The sequence below is a fragment of the Nematostella vectensis genome, chromosome 13 (genome assembly GCF_932526225.1).
Source record: "Nematostella vectensis chromosome 13, jaNemVect1.1, whole genome shotgun sequence".
NCBI lineage: Eukaryota > Metazoa > Cnidaria > Anthozoa > Actiniaria > Edwardsiidae > Nematostella > Nematostella vectensis.
In genome coordinates, this window is record NC_064046.1 from 3,114,704 (window position 1) to 3,133,388 (window position 18,685).

The following is an 18,685-nucleotide window of genomic DNA, read 5'->3' on the forward strand; positions in this document are numbered from 1 at the left end:
GCTATTCAGAGTTTATTACAACAGGGAAGTGTACGAAGTCATACACTTCTCCCTCATAGAATGTCCATTCAGCTGTGATACATTTTTTTGCCGATGACTGCTGTATAGGATGCTTCTTTTATCGAAAGCCATAATTATCGTGATGTTTGCTTTTCTAGACAGCTAGATGAAAAGAGTAGCAAATTATTGCGCATGAATTGTCCATGGAAAATCACCTTTTCGGAGCAGTCGCTAGAAGTAAGCAATTATAAGTCCGTCCACCTTTAATTCGGATCGTTAAATTCAGCTTTTCAATCACTTTTAATCCCAATGACGCACATTACTAAACAGGCTGCTTTCGCTTTTATTTCGCATATCTTTTTCGGGCAACGCGAGTGAAAGTAGTTGCTTATGGTTATAGCGCAACTTTCAGGAAGTACAATGTGCTTTTTGTTTATTTGCTTTGTGTATATTAGATGAATGTTGAAAGGCTTTTTAAACAACTATATGGCAAAAAAATCTGACAAAATCAACCAAAAGTGATAACGCAAATGCGTAACACAGGAAAACAAAGATCAAAAGAAGTTTCTCGCGAAAAAAGAGCTAAGAGTTCCAAAGAAAGCGACAAAGAGCCTGAAAACAGATTCAAGAAGGCAGCGGTCATCGTTTGAGCCAAACTGAAAAAAGCATTCTCCAATCACTCCAAAACTTTGTTGAACACTCTAAAAGGAGGAGATTCCTGGCAAGGAGGATCGAAAATCGTAGCAGTTTGTAGAGAGCGTTTTTAACAGCAAGCTATGCGCCGAGAGTACAATGACGTGCTAAGGGTATATAATTTGCTGAGCAACTGAAAGGAGGTTTTTAAAGAAGACAACAAAGTTTTGTTTATTTAGCTGGTTAAAACAAAAGTTCTGAGTTTCTCTGCGATTTCAAGGAAACAACTGGATGCTAGCGTCACATGCCGCACCGTTTCATCTTCACGTTTTGCGAAACGATATCTAAAGGAGTTATTTAGCGTCTTAAATCAAACATTGGGCCGTTTACTCTTTACTCGGCTGCTTGTTTAAGAGAAGCTGGCGATTATTACGAAAAGAGGTGTTTTCCTAGCGGGGAACATCAAACATTCAGCCTTTTAATCTTTACTCGGCTGCTTGTTAAAAAGAAGCTGGCGATTACTACGAAAAGAGGGGTTTTCCTAGCGTGGAACATCAAACATTCCGCCGTTTAATCTTTACTCAGCTGCTTGGTAAAAAGAAACTCTATGCTAAAAAGCAAAATCAATTAAAGGCAATTAAGTGGGGCGCAATATAAAATGAATTCAACTAGTGAAAATAGTATAAATTCAACCAGTGAAAATAGAAGTAGGGCATATGTAATTGTAGCACCCATTTTTTTTAGCCTGGAAGGGATGGTGATAGCCTTCGCGAATGGCTTGGTATCGGTAGTAATGTACAAGTTCCAGTCACTTCGCACCCCCTCTAACATCGTCCTACTTAGCATAACGTGGGCAGACATGATAATAACACCAGTACTGCTAGCTTTTGCGATCATGATTGCAAGCTCTAAGTACACTCTCGCCTGCGCGGTGGCAATGTTGAATTCCACCGTGATCAAAATTATTATCTTTCACCTGACTTTGATAAGTGCAGAACGCGTATATGCTATAAGACACCCGTTGCGTTACAATCGCGTAGTCACTGTGACACGCATTCGAAATGCGCTATGTGTTATCTGGGTGACGTGTGTCATGAGCTCGCTCCCGGCCTTCGTGGATGACAAATTTCGCGGGATTCTTGCCTACTGCAAGCAGAACCAATCAGAATACTCGTTCCAGGCTCTGGACTACTTCACGGGCGTATTGCACTACCTGTTCCCTTTCTGGTTGGTCGTTGTGTCGTACGTATACATCGCGCGCGTCTCACTTCGTCAGCGGAAACAAGTGTGCACACGTCACATGATAAGTCACGCAAGGCGACAGGCACGTGACCTAAAAGCGGCAAAGACGATGGCGATCATCATTGGGCTATTTCTACTCTCATTTTTGCCACTTGTGGTAATTTTATCTTTACAGCTGTTTCGTATGCGGCTAAGTTCGATAACCTATCGGAGATTAACCAACATAGGGTATTTTCTCGCCAATCTCTGCGCGTTGTGGAACCCTGTGGTTTATGCTTACAGGAACCAGGCCTTTAAGGGCGCCATTAGGCGATTGTTGCACATCCGGAGACTTGCAATAAGGCGTGACGTAGGCAGTCACAGGTCACGCAATCATTTGGAACGGTAATTTGAATAAAACAAATAACGGACTGGCCCGTGTCCACCAAGCTCAGCATTTGTAAAAGATAAACATGAGACAATTGAAAATTGAAAGACCGAAACTTTGTGGATGGTAAAACTCCATTCGCATTCGCTTGCGTATAATGGCAAGCGACATAACCATTCACATTCTATCGTGATACGCACGGATTTTTTTCAAGCGAGTAGTTAGTAAATGTACGGTAATACGAACAGGAAAATCGTACAATTCTTGTGGCAGCATTGCTGTGAAAAATTCTTAAGTGACGACTTTTGTCGCAGCAATTTTTTTTGTTGCAAATTAAAAAAGGTGGCTGCAGAAAGTAGAAGATGGTTCTACTTTTTGCAGCAAAACTCGGAGATGCAGCCCGTGTTACTGCATAATATAAAACTAGGGGCTCATAAGTAGGGGCAATCAACTTCCCCACATTCTTGTATCACATTAGTGTCACGGCGAGTTTTCCAGGAACAGGCTATTTTTAGACGCGCGGATGAGCCAATCAGATTCGACCTTTGTGTTGATGTTTTGGCTAAGCTCTTTGGGCTGAGCTCAACTACACGCGCAGTCTCAGACAAAATGATATGTTCTCTCTTCGGTACTTTGACTTTTGTTGCTCTCTTCTTTAATATGAATCCAACCCTACCTACCACTTCAAATTCTAGCTTGCAATTCTTTTAGTACTGACAAACAAAATCGACGGATGATGGACAAAAAATAATCTTCCTAACTAAAATTTGCGCGTGCAGTCTCACATCACTCGCGCGCGCGACCAACGTCAACGCAGCTGATTGGCCCGTCCGTGCTCGCGCGTCTTAAAATAGCCTGAAGATAGGAAACGCGGTGACACTTATGTAATACAGATGATTGCCCCTACTTATGAGCCCCTGATAAAACTTGTCTTGTAGCAAAGTGACGTCAGGCATACGCGAGAAGTTAATTGGTTTGGTTGATTGTTTGTGATTGGTTGAACGAAAGTCGCACATCAGTGTCGCGGAGAAAAAAGATGGCGGATCAACCACAAGATAGAACCAGTCTATCGTTTGCTGTGACAAAAGTTTGTTCGCCGGTGTAGTAAAACGCGCAAAATCGCCTTCGAACCTTTTTTGCAAATGTTGCCACCAAAAATGAACGATTTTGCTGCTTGTATTAACATACATGCGTAGTTTGTGTGAGACCGGGAAACAAAAAGGTGCTATTTTCTAGGGGTTCGAATTGCTGCCCACCACACCCAAAGTTCCATCCCTTTGTTTAAATTGATTTTGCTGACGATCCTCCCCCTTTTTATGCACTAGTCAATTGTCAGCCCGGCACCACGACCCCCGGGACATACCGAGGAGGTAACGCGGTCATGCGGGGGATTTAATACTAGTGACTTATTTAACACCTGTAGTCCACCACAGGCGATTAACAGAAGCCCTCAACAGGCCGGGAAGGGGGGGGAGTATTAAAATTATGATCTTACAACAAAGATACTTGTAAATCTAAATCTCTGATAGTATTGACTGAAAAAGTATAATTTACTCGCTATCTATGGATGTCTGTTGATTTTTAAATTTGGGGTAGCCTGTGCTAAAAATTCTAGAGATGCACCGCCGAAGTTTAGTTCACTGAACATGGCAGCTCAAAGAAAAGTATGGCTTTCGGTAATGGGACGTTATCGGAAAACACCGGGGCCATGTATCGGGGGTTTTAACATCGTCACAGGCCCCGGTGGCCGCCGGGAAAGTAACGCGCATTTCACACACCAGATGAAGGTTAATTTCCCCGCTATGTCCCGGGGGTCGGGGTGCCGTGGTTTCAATTGACTGATGCATTAGTCACCATGTAATTGTGTAATTGTGATAAAGAAAGATGCACTGTTAAAGTTAAAGAGCGAAACGAATAAACAAGTCTATTTCTGCTTTGTGGGTGGGTAAAACGGACTCTGAGCCATCCTCGGGGATCCAGGGCGTCGCGGAGGTCAGCGGAGGTGAGCGTGGCGGAGGGGGAGGGGGGGGGGGGGGGGGGGGGAAGGAAGAAAGAAAAGACGTCTTTTCTCCCCTCTTCTTTCTCCCCTCCCCCTCCGCCGCGCTCGCCTCCGCTGACCTCCGCGACGCCCTGGGTCCCCGAGGACGACTCTTCTTAGCTTCACTGAATAATGGACAATGCAAAGAATGTACCAAAATGTATCAAAATGGGGGAGGGGCACTTAATCAATCCCCCTGAGTCCGCCCTTGCTCTATTGCAGCCGCCCATCCGCTGACCTGTGTCACGCATGCGCTTTGCATGTTGGTGTAAAGTGTAATTAGGCTAGGTTACCCCCTCCCCCTCCACTAGTATCTACTGTGTCACGCGCTTTTATTTGGAGTATCATCCATTTCCGGTCTTCCTTCAACAGTACTATCACATTTCAATTTCATGAAAAAAAATTATTGCTAGATGCGCTCTGCTAAAAAAAGTCTTCTACTTTGCTGATCTCCGCGCTGTTTCGCTGTTGATCTTCGATACAGCACCATGTTGGAGTTCTTTTCCCGTCTAGTTGCCTGCCTGAGGCTGGGATTTTTTAGTATTGGTTACAAAAAGCGCGTCGCTTTCCTAGCGCTTGTGTCGGTTGTTGTGATTGGAGCCTGCTTGAGGCCGTATTTTCTCGCGAATCTTTCTGATATGACGATGGTCCAAGAGGGAAGCCGCGGTGAAGGAAATGATGACTGGGATATATGGTCTAGGCGCATGGAGATGCAGGATTACCGCTCGATTGGGGACGCTTTTGACTACTGTGGTACGTAGAGAAACTCTCTTATTTTTATATAACTTCAATGCTTCTGTATCTACTCTAAAAAATATGCTTTACATGCTTTTACAAACTAGATCAGTACGCTGTTACGATTTTGACAGTTCAGCATAATATAACAAGAGCATTTGTGACTCTATCGCAAATTTATCGAGTTCAGTGACTCAATTATAGTAATCGGTCTCTTTGATTGAAATCTCTCAAGCAACAATATCAAGCAATGCATGATGTAGTGTCATGATCTGATGATTGGTAACTATTGCTCAATGCTGTACTGGAAATAGGAACTGGCAAATGCACAAGTAGCGTGACTATTCAGTCGATGCTGTACTCACGCAAGATTAAGCGGTACTTTTTTAGAGAACAGGCCGCTGCGGAAGTCCTCATACCTGCAGTAACAGTGACCTGAGGTCAGGTTTGTGTTTGCTATCAGGAAAAGCCAATCAATAGACATAGCTACTCCCCAGCTTTCAAATATTCACTTAAAACTTGGCCGCTAATAAGTGGATAAATTTTTAATTTCAATATGATACCTTTATCTGTGCACCCTTTCCCCCATCCCCCAGCAAATCCTAGATACATGCCTAGTGAGTTTTAGAGGCTTTAGGTTTGTAGCCATAAAATTTGCGGCTGGTACAGCACCGCAAATACACCCCCACTCCCCTTAGGAATATATATTTTTGTATCGCGACGCCGCATTTTCAAAACATCGATTTGTTTTTGTTTCAAATTATTTTAGGCCAATCAGATTCTTTCATCTCTCGCCTAGTGCAGTTGCCTGGCTTTCTGTCGCGACACTGTCTGGTTTTCGTCCAGAGGATAGCCAGGGAAGTGCACAAAGCGAGACTCTGATTGGCTCAGAATGATTTTACTGACGGAAAAGAAAACCAAAACAAATCGGGTTTTGAAAACGCGGGTCGCGATACAACGGATTCGACAGTAAAGACTCACAAAAAATGTCGTGTCTATAAAGCCTAAAATACTTCACCCCAGGTCGCTTGACAAAAAACATTGCAATAAGGGGCGGGATTAAAAGGCGCAAAAATGAATTGGGAGTGTACAGGGGAGGGGAGGGTGGTGATACTATTGGGGCCTAATCGTCTGGTTATTGAGAAATAACTGTTCCTGCACTTATTGGTCTTTCAGAACCGAAACCAAATAGGCGAAAAGTCGGGAAAGTGATGGTGCATTTTGATCGGAAACTTGGTACAGTCGTGGCAACAGTTGCATGCAACTTCACAATGCGTGAGTATTTAATATATGGGTTGTGTGTTGGTAAGGGAACGATGGTACAGTCGTGGCAACAGTTGCATGCAACTTCACAATGCGTGAGTATTTAATATATGGGTTGTGTGTTGGTAAGGGAACGATGGAAAAGGGAGGGGCAACAGTTGCATGCAACTTCACAATGCGTGAGTATTGAATATATGGGTTGTGTGTTGGTAAGGGAACGATGGAAAAGGGAGGGGCAACAGTTGCATGCAACTTCACAATGCGTGAGTATTTAATATATGGGTTGTGTGTTGGTAAAGGAACGATGGGAAAGGGAGGGGCAACAGTTGCATGCAACTTCACAATGCGTGAGTATTGAATATATGGGTTGTATGTTGGTAAGGGAACGATGGGAAAGGGAGGGGCAACAGTTGCATGCAACTTCACAATGCGTGAGTATTGAATATATGGGTTGTATGTTGGTAAGGGAACGATGGGAAAGGGAGGGGCAACAGTTGCATGCAACTTCACAATGCGTGAGTATTGAATATATGGGTTGTGTGTTGGTAAGGGAACGATGGAAAAGGGAGGGGCAACAGTTGCATGCAACTTCACAATGCGTGAGTATTGAATATATGGGTTGTGTGTTGGTAAGGGGACGATGGAAAAGGGAGGGGCAACAGATGCATGCAACTTCACAATGCGTGAGTATTGAATATATGGGTTGTGTGTTGGTAAGGGAACGATGAGAAAGGGAGGGGCAAGCTGACCCATACGTAGAGGATGTTTATGCGGGGTGTGTGTATGCTGATCCTTACGTAGGGCGTAATGGGGTGGGGTCGAATGGACGTGGGGGGGGGGGGGGGGTAGGGAGGGGGGTATGCTCCGGAATCTCCGAATAGTGTGTTTTCTTTAATACAGTGGAACTTTAAAGAAGACACTAGCTATAAACACATCGGCACCAGTTGGGCCAGTGACAGGACGCTAGCACAGTTTATTACTCGTGTAGTTCGACAACCATTGACATCATTGCCCTTGTAAGGACTCATTAGCCGGTTTGCCTCAGATAAACTACATCGGCAATGAACAGTAAAGTAACGTCGCTGACAATTTTGATAATAACTTGAAACGACGATATTTGATATAACCGAGACTTGTATATAATTTGTCGTTCGACAACCATTTCATTCGATAAGCACAACGTATATTAATGAAATTTTAAAAAAGGAAAAACAATTGTGAGCATTGGCTAAGAATCGAACTTGTCGCTCAGCGCAGACATGTGCTGAAGCATCATATGGCAGCTAAAGCTTTTACGGTTAGACTGGAGATTTCGGCCCAAGCACCGCTATCTAGTGAACTGTACAATACAAAGGAACCTGAGGTACCCGCTCATTAATAGGGAGGCAATAACCGTGATCCCAGGCCTGTTTTATACGGTTACGCCACGCACAGCTCGTTGAGATGTGAAAAATATCGGAGTGTGTTGCTATGGTATGGTACGCACGTGCTTATAACTTGCCCCTAAATATTTCCAAAAATTATAAGGAGAGGACCAGTAGGGGCGTGGCCGTGCCCCCTTTTATTTTCTTTATGTTTCCGTATTGTGCCAGCCCCACCCCCCTAATATTTTGAGGTCTGCTACGCACTTTTCGACCAACCCATTTGCTACACTTTTGTATTCTTATTCATCACAAGCTTACATAATTGTTCTTTCAGCTGTCTCCGTCAAAAAAGGCACAGTTCATGTTGTTTCCAAGTTCCATGGTCGGACCATGTTCGACCAGAAGTTCAAGCTCTGCAAAGCGAAAGTCGACACTTTTAAGTGCCCACTTAGTAAAGGTACTGTCTACTTTAATACCCTACCCTCTATCATATTCATAGTGAGAGGAAACGAACACAATATGATCGTATAGCGCGCGGGCGATTATCCGGGAATTCCAATTTAGGGCGGAAAAACCTTGGCGGGAAGATCATTGACTCACGCGAGACCTTTCTTTTAATCCTTTCCCTAACCAGGCGTGGTGTATGAGTGATAGCACGCAAGACACGATGGTCCTTTACAAACGTTTGAACCTTCCCATGTTGCATAGCACAGAGTTTTGTTTTACAGAGAGACGCCTGGATCGAAGCGGGCACATTTCCCCTTCTTTAGTTTGTGTATCGCCTCCTCGATGAACGGGCAACTTTTGCAGAAATATTAAAGCAATTGCACTGTTGTAGATGTCGATATTTCCCCAAAGAAAACCCGTTACAAAATGTTACACGCGCAATGGTCCTGAATATTTTTGTTGTTTTCTGCTATTTGCAGGTCAAGTAATGCGAGTTTATGAGACGTTCTCACTTCCCAAATATATCCCAAAGGTACTTACTGAACTTTCCAGTAAAAGTCGATACTTCCACCACGTGGGATATAATGCATTTCCGGGGGATTGGTTGGGGCTATTTATTTGCATGTTCACGGTGATTGCTCGGATAAGCGCAGGCGAAACAGTGGTTGAGCCAGGGGGGGGGGGGGGGAATTTTAGGGTTGCGCTTATTTGAGAACACGTTTTATCTCAAGATAAAATTAAAGTTTATTCGGGGAAAGCGCTTATTTATACATGTCATCTTAGGCGGGGCGGTTATTTCCGGGGGCGCTTATACGAGCTAAAAGCAATACTGAGTATTTCTTTTATGTATTGCTCTTCTATTAATTTAATGATGGCTTTTCTTTCATGTATGCCTTTTCTATTCATTTTGTGACGGCTTTTCTTGTCTTTCCTAGGGCCACTACACGTCGACTGCTTCGGTAGCGAACCAAGATGGCGTCTGCTTCGTTGTCGCCGAGTCGAACCTACGGATATAGATGTCTTACAATGTTCAGTAGATAGGTACTTTAATTTATACCAAGACGTAATATAGTATATGTCAGAGTAAAATCCCAAAGTAGACAAGTCAGCAAAATGCTCAGTTCGTACGCTCCTCGCATTGTATGACGCAAAACAATATGACAAAAAGAACAAGTCAAATTTATTTTTGGCTGCTAGAAGGGGGGGGGGGGGGCCTAGGCCACCCCCCTGGCTACGCACCTGACACCTTTAAACTTGAAATTAAGTGTTGCAGTTTGTACACTAACCAAAATTTATATCTCGTTTTTTTTTTACGGAATTCCGCCAAAAAAGGTCCCCTGAGGGTTTCGCAGACATTCAATGAACATTTCCATGAACTGCGGGGTGATTCGTCGTCCCTCTATTCAGAGGGTTATCTGGAGTCATACTTTCTTCCTTCAGATTTACTGGTGTTTGCCGTCGAATCTGATAGGGTGGTTTTGTTGAAGGAATTGTTAACGTAACTTTAGTTCACTGTGTTTTAACAGAAATATTTACAGTGGCGGGGGAAACGACCGGATGAGTGGGTATAGTCTCCCTCGATGCTGTTTGACTTTTACTGGGACCCAAAGCGTACCCTTGATTGACAAGTCCAGAGCGGTAGAGAACGGAAGTAACTGTCGAATCCCGTTGAATCGCGACCCACGTTTTCAAAACACGATTTGTTTTGGTTTTCTGTTCCGTCAGTAAAACGATTCTGAGACAATCAGAGTCTCGCTTTGTGCACTTCCCTGGCTATCCTCTGGACGAAAACCAGAGACAGAAAGCCAGTCAACTGCACCAGGCGAAATGGCAAGGATCTGATTGACTTGTAATAATTTGACTGGCGAAACAGAAAATCCCCCCCCCCCCAAAAAAAAAAATCGATGTTTTGAAAATGCGGCGTCGCGGTACAACAGATTCAACAGTAAATAGATCAATGTTACACTGGGTACCAGAGTCTCCAGACTTCTCTCTTCCAGTGACGCTCAGCCAAAAATGCCGTGACGAGCGAAGTTTGGAGGCTCTGGTACCCAGGATAGATCAATGTATGTGAGAAAATTCAATCCGCTTTTTGTTTAATATATTTGTACCCCTTCATTTGGGTCGGTCCCCCATCTTTCGGGAAATCCTGGATCCGCCCTTATTGAGCATTTTCGAGTTTTAACAAGCTGCCTTATGGAGTTTAAATTGGAAGTTGCGAGCGTCTGTTGTTGTAAGCTGTTGGCCTATTTCAGACCGATCTTAAAGCTACATTATCGGTTTTATCTCTTTCAGAGAACTGAAATTGAAATCAGAGAAACTACCGCAAGTTCGTATACATACATCGTTTTGCGTATCCTTACAAGCCATGTAAACGTAAGGAGAAAAATTTCCCGTGTTTCCTGAATTCCTAATAAAACTTTGTATTTATTTTCTTGAACTGCAGGATTTTTGGCACAGCCCCACCCCCTCTCCTCCAATTCCAGGATTTTTGGCACCGCCCCACCCCCTCTTCCCCAATTCCAGGATTTTTGGCACCCCTCCACCCCAATTCCAGGATTTTTGGCACCGCCCCACCCCTCTCCCCCAATCCCAGGATTATCTCTAGACCCTCCACTATGGGTAGGAAGCTCTTGGGAAAACCGTTTTTCGATTTTTCTGTTTGTGTGATATTTGTGCAAGAGCCTTGATACGTTCTGCAGAGAAGATAAAAAACACAACAGTATTACATTATCATCTTCCTTTGTTCTCGTTATACGAGTAGAATTACAACCTCAATAAGCCTTCACATAAAATTATATATATTCGATATGAACATAAAACAATTCACTGGTTGAATTGTGGAAAGAAAGGCGTTTTTTAGGAATCAATGGTATGATTAATTTCTTTTCCTCCAATCTTTAGCAAGGAGGGGATTTGCTTAACACTGCGTGATTGCAGTAACCCCCCCCCCCCCCTCACAGGAGAATTTGGAATTTCAGAGCTACAGTCTTCAGTTCCGATACACAGCAGGGTGAAAAATAACTGTCTCCAGACAGAGATGTCGTTCAACATGAAGGGGTGAAATTTTGGGGAGTAGGGGTATCTTGAGAAACTTTCCATGCTCATACCTAGGATTTATTGAGGGGGAGGGGGGGAGGGCATAGGTTACACACGGTATAACGATTGCAAGATCCTAACTGTAAAAAAATGTAAACTGTATGGCAAATGGATGGTATTTCATGAACTTTTAAATAGAAATGCTCACTTTTTGGCATCCTCGGGAACCCAGGGCGTTGCGGAGATCGGGGGGGGGGGGGGGGGGTACCGATCTTTTACTAATTGAGGCATCTCTTTCACTTGTCTACACTGAATTTAACATACCTAAGTGTAAACATACTCTATTATAAAAGGCAGAGGAAGGATGTGTAAACAGCGCAAGCATTGCTCCGTCAGGTTAGTCACAAAAAAATGACGGCAATTACTTCACATGCTTTCTAAACAGTGCCAGCAATGCTGATACCATTAACTTAGAGATAAAAAAAAAGACAAAGATTATTACACTAGAAAAGATTACACTAGACTGTCTTTGTATTCAAATTTGAATAACAAATGATGTATGCATTCTATGTATAAAACGTATTATCATCATTATTTTGCTTACTTGCAAGTCCATTTTAAAACCTAGATATAACAATCCCTGGGAAAATAGAGTTATTGGTCCCCACAGAACAAAGACAGCATTTTTAAATAAGGTAAATTAAGGGAGGGGGGATCTAGAATACCACTGCAACAAAAACTAAACAAAATTAAGCAGAACCTCTATATCTGACAGTAGTGAGGAGTGTTTATGGGGTTTAACCCCCCCTTGGGCTGCCAGAAAGCCATATATAACGAAAAATACCCCCTCCCCATTTGTCACTGAGCCAACCCCCCCCCCCCCTTTAGCAAAAAGCTCCATCTGCCCTTGTCTGATGATAGTAAAGGAAAACATTGCTGAATATAATAATTGTTAAATTTTGAATCACTTCCTATACATATGTTACTGTTTGGTAGCTGGGAGTTACTACAGTAATTATCTAGATTATAGTTATATTGATATTCCTGTTTCAATAAATTGTGGTAGATGCTGGTTACAACTCTGTTCCTCCTGGTGTCTTTTTAAATGATAAGGAATCTTAACCAGGATTCAGGGGGGAAAAGCCAAGAACCTTCAAGCTTTTGCTACTAAAACGTTTCCTTTCTTGTCCTTTATTACTTGCACTTGATTTTAATAATAAAACAGACTTTATATGATTGCTAAATTCCATACTGCCCCTTTTTATATTTAGTTCCAATCAGATCCAGCGATAAAAATATAATTCCATAACCCCTTTAAAAGCAGTAATTAAAGGACCTTGTCCAGCCCACTAGGCTCTGCCATAAGTTGACAACAATGAGGTTTCATTCCAGAATACTTTTTGGTAAAAAAATAGCTGTATACACTAGAAATTTATTAAGTATACTATGCATGTCTATTTGCATACTTATTGTCCAAGGAATCTCCATGGCAACTGTCATTTAATTAGGCAAAGAGTCCCAGGCGTGTTGTTTTAGCTGATAGGAATGTGTGAAGAACAAACACAACCGGCTTGGGACAGCCATGAAGGTCCAACTCCTGTAGAAATAAAGGAGGAAGCTGTAAGTTTTAATGCAGGTTACAGTAGCAGTGCTGTCCTGTATAAACATGAACTGGGAGGTGATTGTGCAGGACTGCATTCCCCACACCAAGAATCTTCAAAACATGGAAGGCTTGCGAAGAGTAGTAAAAGAGGACCATGCAGGGCAAAAAAAAACTTGTGCCAAGTATGAGGTAGAAGAGATAACTAGCTGGATAAACGAACCCCAAAACTTGAATGGTTAAGATGGACTGCAAAGAGGCATGGAATATTAGAAAAGCCTACTACCTGGCACACTTTTTTGACAACTAGGAATTGTGAGAGGCAATACAGATATTCAAAAATCTAATAGCCATCTACAGTATTTTGGCAGCTTGAGAAATACCTTACACAGGGTATTAAATCCGCATTGTCACCAGATTACATCCTGTCGTTTATGTAACCATTTCCGATGATTTTAAACAGAAAACACGAAAAATATTTTAAAGTTGTAAAAGCAGTCTGTCTATTTGAACTTTCTTTAATGGTTAGAATGGACGGGTTGTTAAATAGCGCTGATTCTAATAGATTCTTTTGTCTCTTAATGGTTGAGGTTTCCGTTGGCCCTTCAAAAGTAAACTGGTGATAATGATGGTGTTGTATACTTTTTAAACTTTGAACAACCATTGGGGAAGTCTGACTTACTTGTTCGCCTTCTTCACCCCCAAAGTCTAGCCACAAAAGTCGTTGCCCATCATCTGCAGACATCTTCAGTCTCTCAAACGGGAAGTACCACAGAACCTGTGATTTGCTAATGGTGTCACTGCCAGAACGAGCATCAGTGAGAGAGAAACCATTCTCAAAATGGATGGTTAGACGTGCCTCTTGACCTTGCCAAGTTACCGCTAAAATTACATAAACACCAAGGTGAAACTGCGTACTAAGTCTTGATGAATAATTACATAAAAACCAAGGTCAAACTGTAGTACTAAGTCTTGATGAATAATTACATAAAAACCAAGGTCAAACTGCGGTACTAAGTCTTGATGAATAGCCTTAGTGCTAGAACAACAATAAAGATGATGGGTTTTCAGGGTGGTGGCTGCATGAGCTACAAACTACAATCAGTAACAGGGTTATTGGTACTGTACTATAAGTGATGAGAGCTAATTAAATTTGTAATGTTCCAGGTGGAGTGCTTATTTGGGTTGGAGCTTATACAGGATAGCGCAGGAAGGATTTCAAAATCAGTTTATTATAGAAGAAAGTTTTTTTTACAATGTGCCAGGAGCATATGCGTAACATAAAGGATAAGTACAAAAAAACTTACCACAATTGATTTCCTTGATCAGCAGGGCAGCATCATGTGCACCCTGGACGATACAGCGTGACCAGTGCGCAAGTTCTCGCTGAGTTTCTACACGGAACAGATGTGCCTCCACTCCCTTCCTGGAGCCTGTTCTTGTACCAAAGGACAATTCAACATTCTGGATTTGACCACTGCCACGCCCAGGGTGGACAAGCCTTTGAAACAAGAATAGATTGATTCTAAATAAGGACTTTGAAAATGCCTGTCATAAAAATAAGGACTTTGAAAATGCCTGTTATAAAAAGATTATCCACTAAACGGATGTCCATTATATGGTTCTCTTTGTGTAAAAAAAGTCATTTCCCTCTTTAATTAAAGGGTGATGTCTTTGTTTTGTAAAATTAGGTGCTGACCCCCTACTTGACACCCCCCATGTATCAATGTCTCTATAGGCTGTTGCATCTTCACAACTTGGGTCAAAATGTCTGTTATATGAAAGTGACCCCCTTGGGTCCTAAAAAAGTGTCCATTGTAGGGAGGTGTTCATATAACAGACACCCTTGGGTCCTTAAAAAGTGGCCATTGTATAGAGGTGTAGAGTTGTAAAGTTACTACCTAGTAGCTAGTAATGGGTGACTCAGATAAGGAGCACTCCAGTCCTCTTTTGACCAAGGTGCTGCCTCATAGAGCAGCATGTCCTTTTCCGTCAACGCCATAAACACAGGTTTCCAATCCATGCAACTACTGTCACCACCAAGGTGAACCTGTTCACTGAGCCATCCCATCGTCCTGATCTCGCGATAACCGGAACTAGAACTCAGCATTTCATTCACTTCTTCAGTTGCTGAAAAAAGAATAAATGGGAATAATAAACAAAAATATTAATGAAAAATGTGAAGATTTTTCGTCTTGCATTTAGGCATACACAAGGGGACTATAAAATAAATCATAACTTAAATTTATTCACAGCCAAATCCCATTATTAGGCTTGGGGAACGGAAAAGGGAAGGGTTTGGTATCCATTTTGCAATTACAAGATTAAGCCAGGAACTGGTATTTATCTTATATTTTAAAAATTAATATTAACAAGGATACTGTCCTTTATATAAGGGTTACAATGCTAATAATAGTAGCACATTTAACAAGAAAGTATGTCAAATGTATGTTTAAATCTCAAAAACATGGTCTTGATGCTATAAACAAGAAATTCAATAGCTAAAGAGACATTCAGTAATGTGATAGATTATATATTTTATCAAATATTCCATCGGTCAATAAAGTATGTTTGTGGTTTAAGCATTAAAAGCATACTTTAGAAAACCAAGCATACAACAGTATAATATTAAGAATCAAATCCAACAACTAAAGAGGAAATAAATTGTGATAGCTAGACAGATAATAGGACCACTAGACCATGTCGTCTTGTCTGATGGAATACTTACAATTGTGAGGCTATATAATGGCAGATACGTATGCTCAAATATATCATCTGTTACTAGCAAGAAACACTACATGCTCAAAATTACCTGTTCAAGTAACAAAACATCATTTAGAAAATCAAGCATACATAACTTTAACTTTTAAATCAACTGACAGTAAACGTCATCATATACTGATAAAAGTGTTTCTATTTTCTAAGGTGTCTTTGCATTTAGAAAGTGATAATGATAAGACAAAAGTAATTCACAGCATTCACACTGGAATAACGGTCCGACCACAATAACACAAGCAGGTGATCTGCCTCAAAGTCGACAGACCATTGGTTGATAGGAACAACTGTAAATTGGTAAATAATTTGAGGTTGTTTTATCTTCTGCTTGCCACAGGCTTGCAGGTGGCACTCAGCACCCTTGAAAAATATAGAATTTTAACACTTTTCGAAAGCATGCTATTCATGTTTTTCAAACACTATGATAAAGTGCTAAATGAAATTCTATAAGTATTCTACATGTTTAATAATCTAAAATAATATTATTGTTTTTTTTAAATGATAAGGAAAAAAGTGAATACAATGTCTGTTTTCTTTTAAAAGTACACAAGGAGGATATAAGCTGCCAGAATGTCTGGCAATAGACCTCAATCAATTTATAGCCTTACATCATTATATAATCACTTTTATAAAGAAAACTAGAAACAGTTAGGAACACAACAGATACACTGTCAGAAACAACATATGATAAACAATTACAACATTCACAGTGGGTCGTATCTGAGTCAAACAATAAACCTGACTTTTTATTGCCATAGCAAACTGGTGTAGTCACGAAGGTGTCAAGATTAACAGATAATACTTGCTGTGTTCCTACTGTCTTGTATTATACATAAAACATGTTATGGACGAATGCTTTCACCAGTTTGGTCTTGGTGAAATATGTGTACAATATTAAGAGTACGCCTCAAGAGTTAAAGTGGATCTTAGAAGGATTATGATTTATAGTTGGGCAGAGCTTACAAATTTACACCAATCATATTTCAAACAGCAGACAGTCAAAACATTTGTAGACCTTTAAGAGAATCATATTTACTTTGCATAAACATTTGTTTGATAATATGGAAATTGTTATATTCTTTGCATCCTTACAAGCTTTATGCTTCAACGGAGGCTACTTTATGATACAAAAATAAGCGCTACGGTTGAAAACTCTAATGACATGTCAGTAAAGTATGCTGATAGAATGAAACATATGTTTATAAGCCACGGAAAAATAGACACAACCGAAATTTACTAAAAGATTAACTAGGTCTGGTAAACAAGACACCGCTAAATCTCCGAAATAAAGGGTAATTGGAGATTGATAAAGGTTTCCCGCTAGCTCACTTCCGCTAGAAACATAGTCAGAATTTCAAGGTGGTTATTTCATTATCTGATATCACCCTCAGTAGAATACTACACTGGTGTTGTATCTTCCCATCCCATTTGGCAAGGGTGTCTAACTCGTATCCAAGAACATAATAATGTAAAATGAAATAACCCCTGCCATCAAATTCAATACTCCACTGGGATGTTTCAACGATTAAAGTATTCAGTTTATACAACATAAACTAAAGATATCTTCAGGTTTTTAAATGGACCTAAAAGAACCCAGTCATATGTAGTACACTTCGCGTAATGTATTCGAAAGAAACAGAAAATTTGTTTGTGCTCTAGGCTCTAATGTTTACACAAACCTGGGACTATCAATCTTGATATATTCGTGTGAATAGCATCAAACCACTCCTGCAATGAAGTCGCATCTTTTGCTTTTAATATACATCCAGATCTTCCATCGGGAGTATAGAGCTCTAGCGTTCTCCCGGGACTCGCTTCAACCTTGGATGAAACAGTCTTCGTCACAAAACACAGTTTCAAAGGAATATTTTTCACCTCGCCCCATTCCGGTTTATTGTCCCCTTGCCCTTCCGTAGACTGTTCGTTGTCCATTTCTGCATTTCTATGGAAGTAAGAAGTCACTTCTTTTACATGTCGGACCGTTAAATCCACTTCTTTTCCGGCTCGTTTCAGAGCTCGCACCGCTTCATCGTGAGTAGCGTGCCGTAAGTCTTCGCCATTTACAGCAAGAATCGCGTCTCCAATATACAAACTTTCAGTCTGGTCAGCTGCTAGACCCTTAAAAATCTTCGATATCAATATAGGCATCCTATTTTCCTTGCCTCCTTTGATGCTAATTCCTAGACCGCCAACTTCTTGTTTAATAACGCGAATTGTACGAATCTGGTTCCCTATCGAATCTGGTGGTTCTGTTCGCTCATTTCCATCGGGAGACTTGGGGGACTGCGGTGTTTGTATGTCCCCGTTTGTTGTCGGTGGAGATTCAAGGTTAAGCGTTAGGAGATCATCGTCTAGTGTAGCAAGAACACGTCGCCACCCGTCTTTAATGAAAATCTCGAGCGGTCCCGACTGGCTAGTGGCGGCCATGATAACACGGAGGAGCAATGCACATTCCAAACATGCCACCAGACCGGCGTTCCTTGCGCACCGGGAGGCCTGCACCTTGCTAATTCCACCATCAAACCTCGGCAAGCCGAATAGGCAGTTACTTTTCAAGGCCTACATATATTGCGTAAATTTCAGCTCGAGTTTTTAAAGTGAGAGTTTTGGTATAGAAACATTTTAGGATTTAGGGAGCACCCTCAATATAAAAGATGGTCCATGGAAATTAATGCCATTGCCACAAAGGCCCTAAAACATATATTGGGCCTTTTCCCATATAGCTGTCAACCCAACTATGGACAGGAATCTTGTGAAATCGGTCGAAATATAGCAAATATGTGAAAAGACCCAAGAGAGCCAATGCAGGTGAATACAGAAAATGCATAAACATTCTCACAAAAATTAGGCTTGCGATGGTCTAAATTCCTGTGCCCACCTGGTGCAGGTGAGTTGACAGCTATGTTTTCCACAAAGCCTCTTCCATTTTCAAAGATGTTATTTAATTATGCAATGGTCTTTCCCTGATTCCAGAGGCCAACAGCATATTTCAATAATAGATATTGATATTGGGTGGCCTAATGGGGGTAGAGGATAATTTGTACCGGGTCTGTACACATAATCTCAATCGTGTTGATTTATTGCATTCAAAATAACTCAATTTTCAGCACCTCATATTTACATACATTTTAACTTGCCCAGCAAATTCAATTCCCCCTCTTCTCTTCCCCATGAAACCCAGG

General features: G+C 41.4%; 3 protein-coding genes across 3 annotated transcripts; 2 read left to right on the plus strand and 1 right to left on the minus strand.

Annotated features, from left to right (window-relative positions):
* The first annotated feature begins 102 nt into the window (after positions 1-102).
* On the plus strand, positions 103-2,454 carry LOC5513375 (adenosine receptor A2b). The gene has a single exon (XM_032382909.2). The coding sequence runs from the start codon at positions 1,292-1,294 to the stop codon at positions 2,261-2,263; it is 972 nt and encodes a 323-aa protein (XP_032238800.2). The 5' UTR covers positions 103-1,291; the 3' UTR covers positions 2,264-2,454.
* A 2,200-nt stretch (positions 2,455-4,654) lies between these two features.
* On the plus strand, positions 4,655-9,237 carry LOC116618794. Its single transcript, XM_032382898.2, has 5 exons — positions 4,655-5,033; positions 6,192-6,290; positions 7,977-8,099; positions 8,569-8,621; positions 9,025-9,237. Exons 1-5 carry the CDS (start codon positions 4,769-4,771, stop codon positions 9,103-9,105), a joined length of 621 nt encoding a protein of 206 aa, XP_032238789.2. The 5' UTR covers positions 4,655-4,768; the 3' UTR covers positions 9,106-9,237.
* Positions 9,238-10,814: 1,577 nt separating this feature from the next.
* On the minus strand, positions 10,815-17,970 carry LOC116618793 (beta-1-syntrophin). The gene is made up of 5 exons (XM_032382897.2): positions 17,183-17,970; positions 14,630-14,858; positions 14,036-14,229; positions 13,411-13,610; positions 10,815-12,725 (listed from the first exon to the last, which is right to left on the minus strand). Exons 1-5 carry the CDS (start codon positions 17,928-17,930, stop codon positions 12,633-12,635), a joined length of 1,464 nt encoding a protein of 487 aa, XP_032238788.1. The 5' UTR covers positions 17,931-17,970; the 3' UTR covers positions 10,815-12,632.
* Between the last annotated feature and the right edge of the window lie 715 nt (positions 17,971-18,685).

Bases quoted from the DNA above. Each gene is read 5' to 3' on its own strand.
- LOC116618793 (XM_032382897.2), bottom strand. From the start codon at position 17,930: ATGGCCGCCACTAGCCAGTCGGGACCGCTCGAGATTTTCATTAAAGAC. The intron at 14,859-17,182 runs GTTTGTGTAAAC...TTCTTTTTTCAG, and splicing joins ATCAAGATTGATAGTCCCAG to CAACTGAAGAAGTGAATGAA. The intron at 12,726-13,410 runs GTAAGTCAGACT...TTATTTCTACAG, and splicing joins GGGGTGAAGAAGGCGAACAA to GAGTTGGACCTTCATGGCTG.
- LOC5513375 (XM_032382909.2), top strand. From the start codon at position 1,292: ATGAATTCAACTAGTGAAAATAGTATAAATTCAACCAGTGAAAATAGA.
- LOC116618794 (XM_032382898.2), top strand. From the start codon at position 4,769: ATGTTGGAGTTCTTTTCCCGTCTAGTTGCCTGCCTGAGGCTGGGATTT. The intron at 5,034-6,191 runs GTACGTAGAGAA...TTGGTCTTTCAG, and splicing joins GGACGCTTTTGACTACTGTG to AACCGAAACCAAATAGGCGA. The intron at 8,622-9,024 runs GTACTTACTGAA...TGTCTTTCCTAG, and splicing joins TTCCCAAATATATCCCAAAG to GGCCACTACACGTCGACTGC.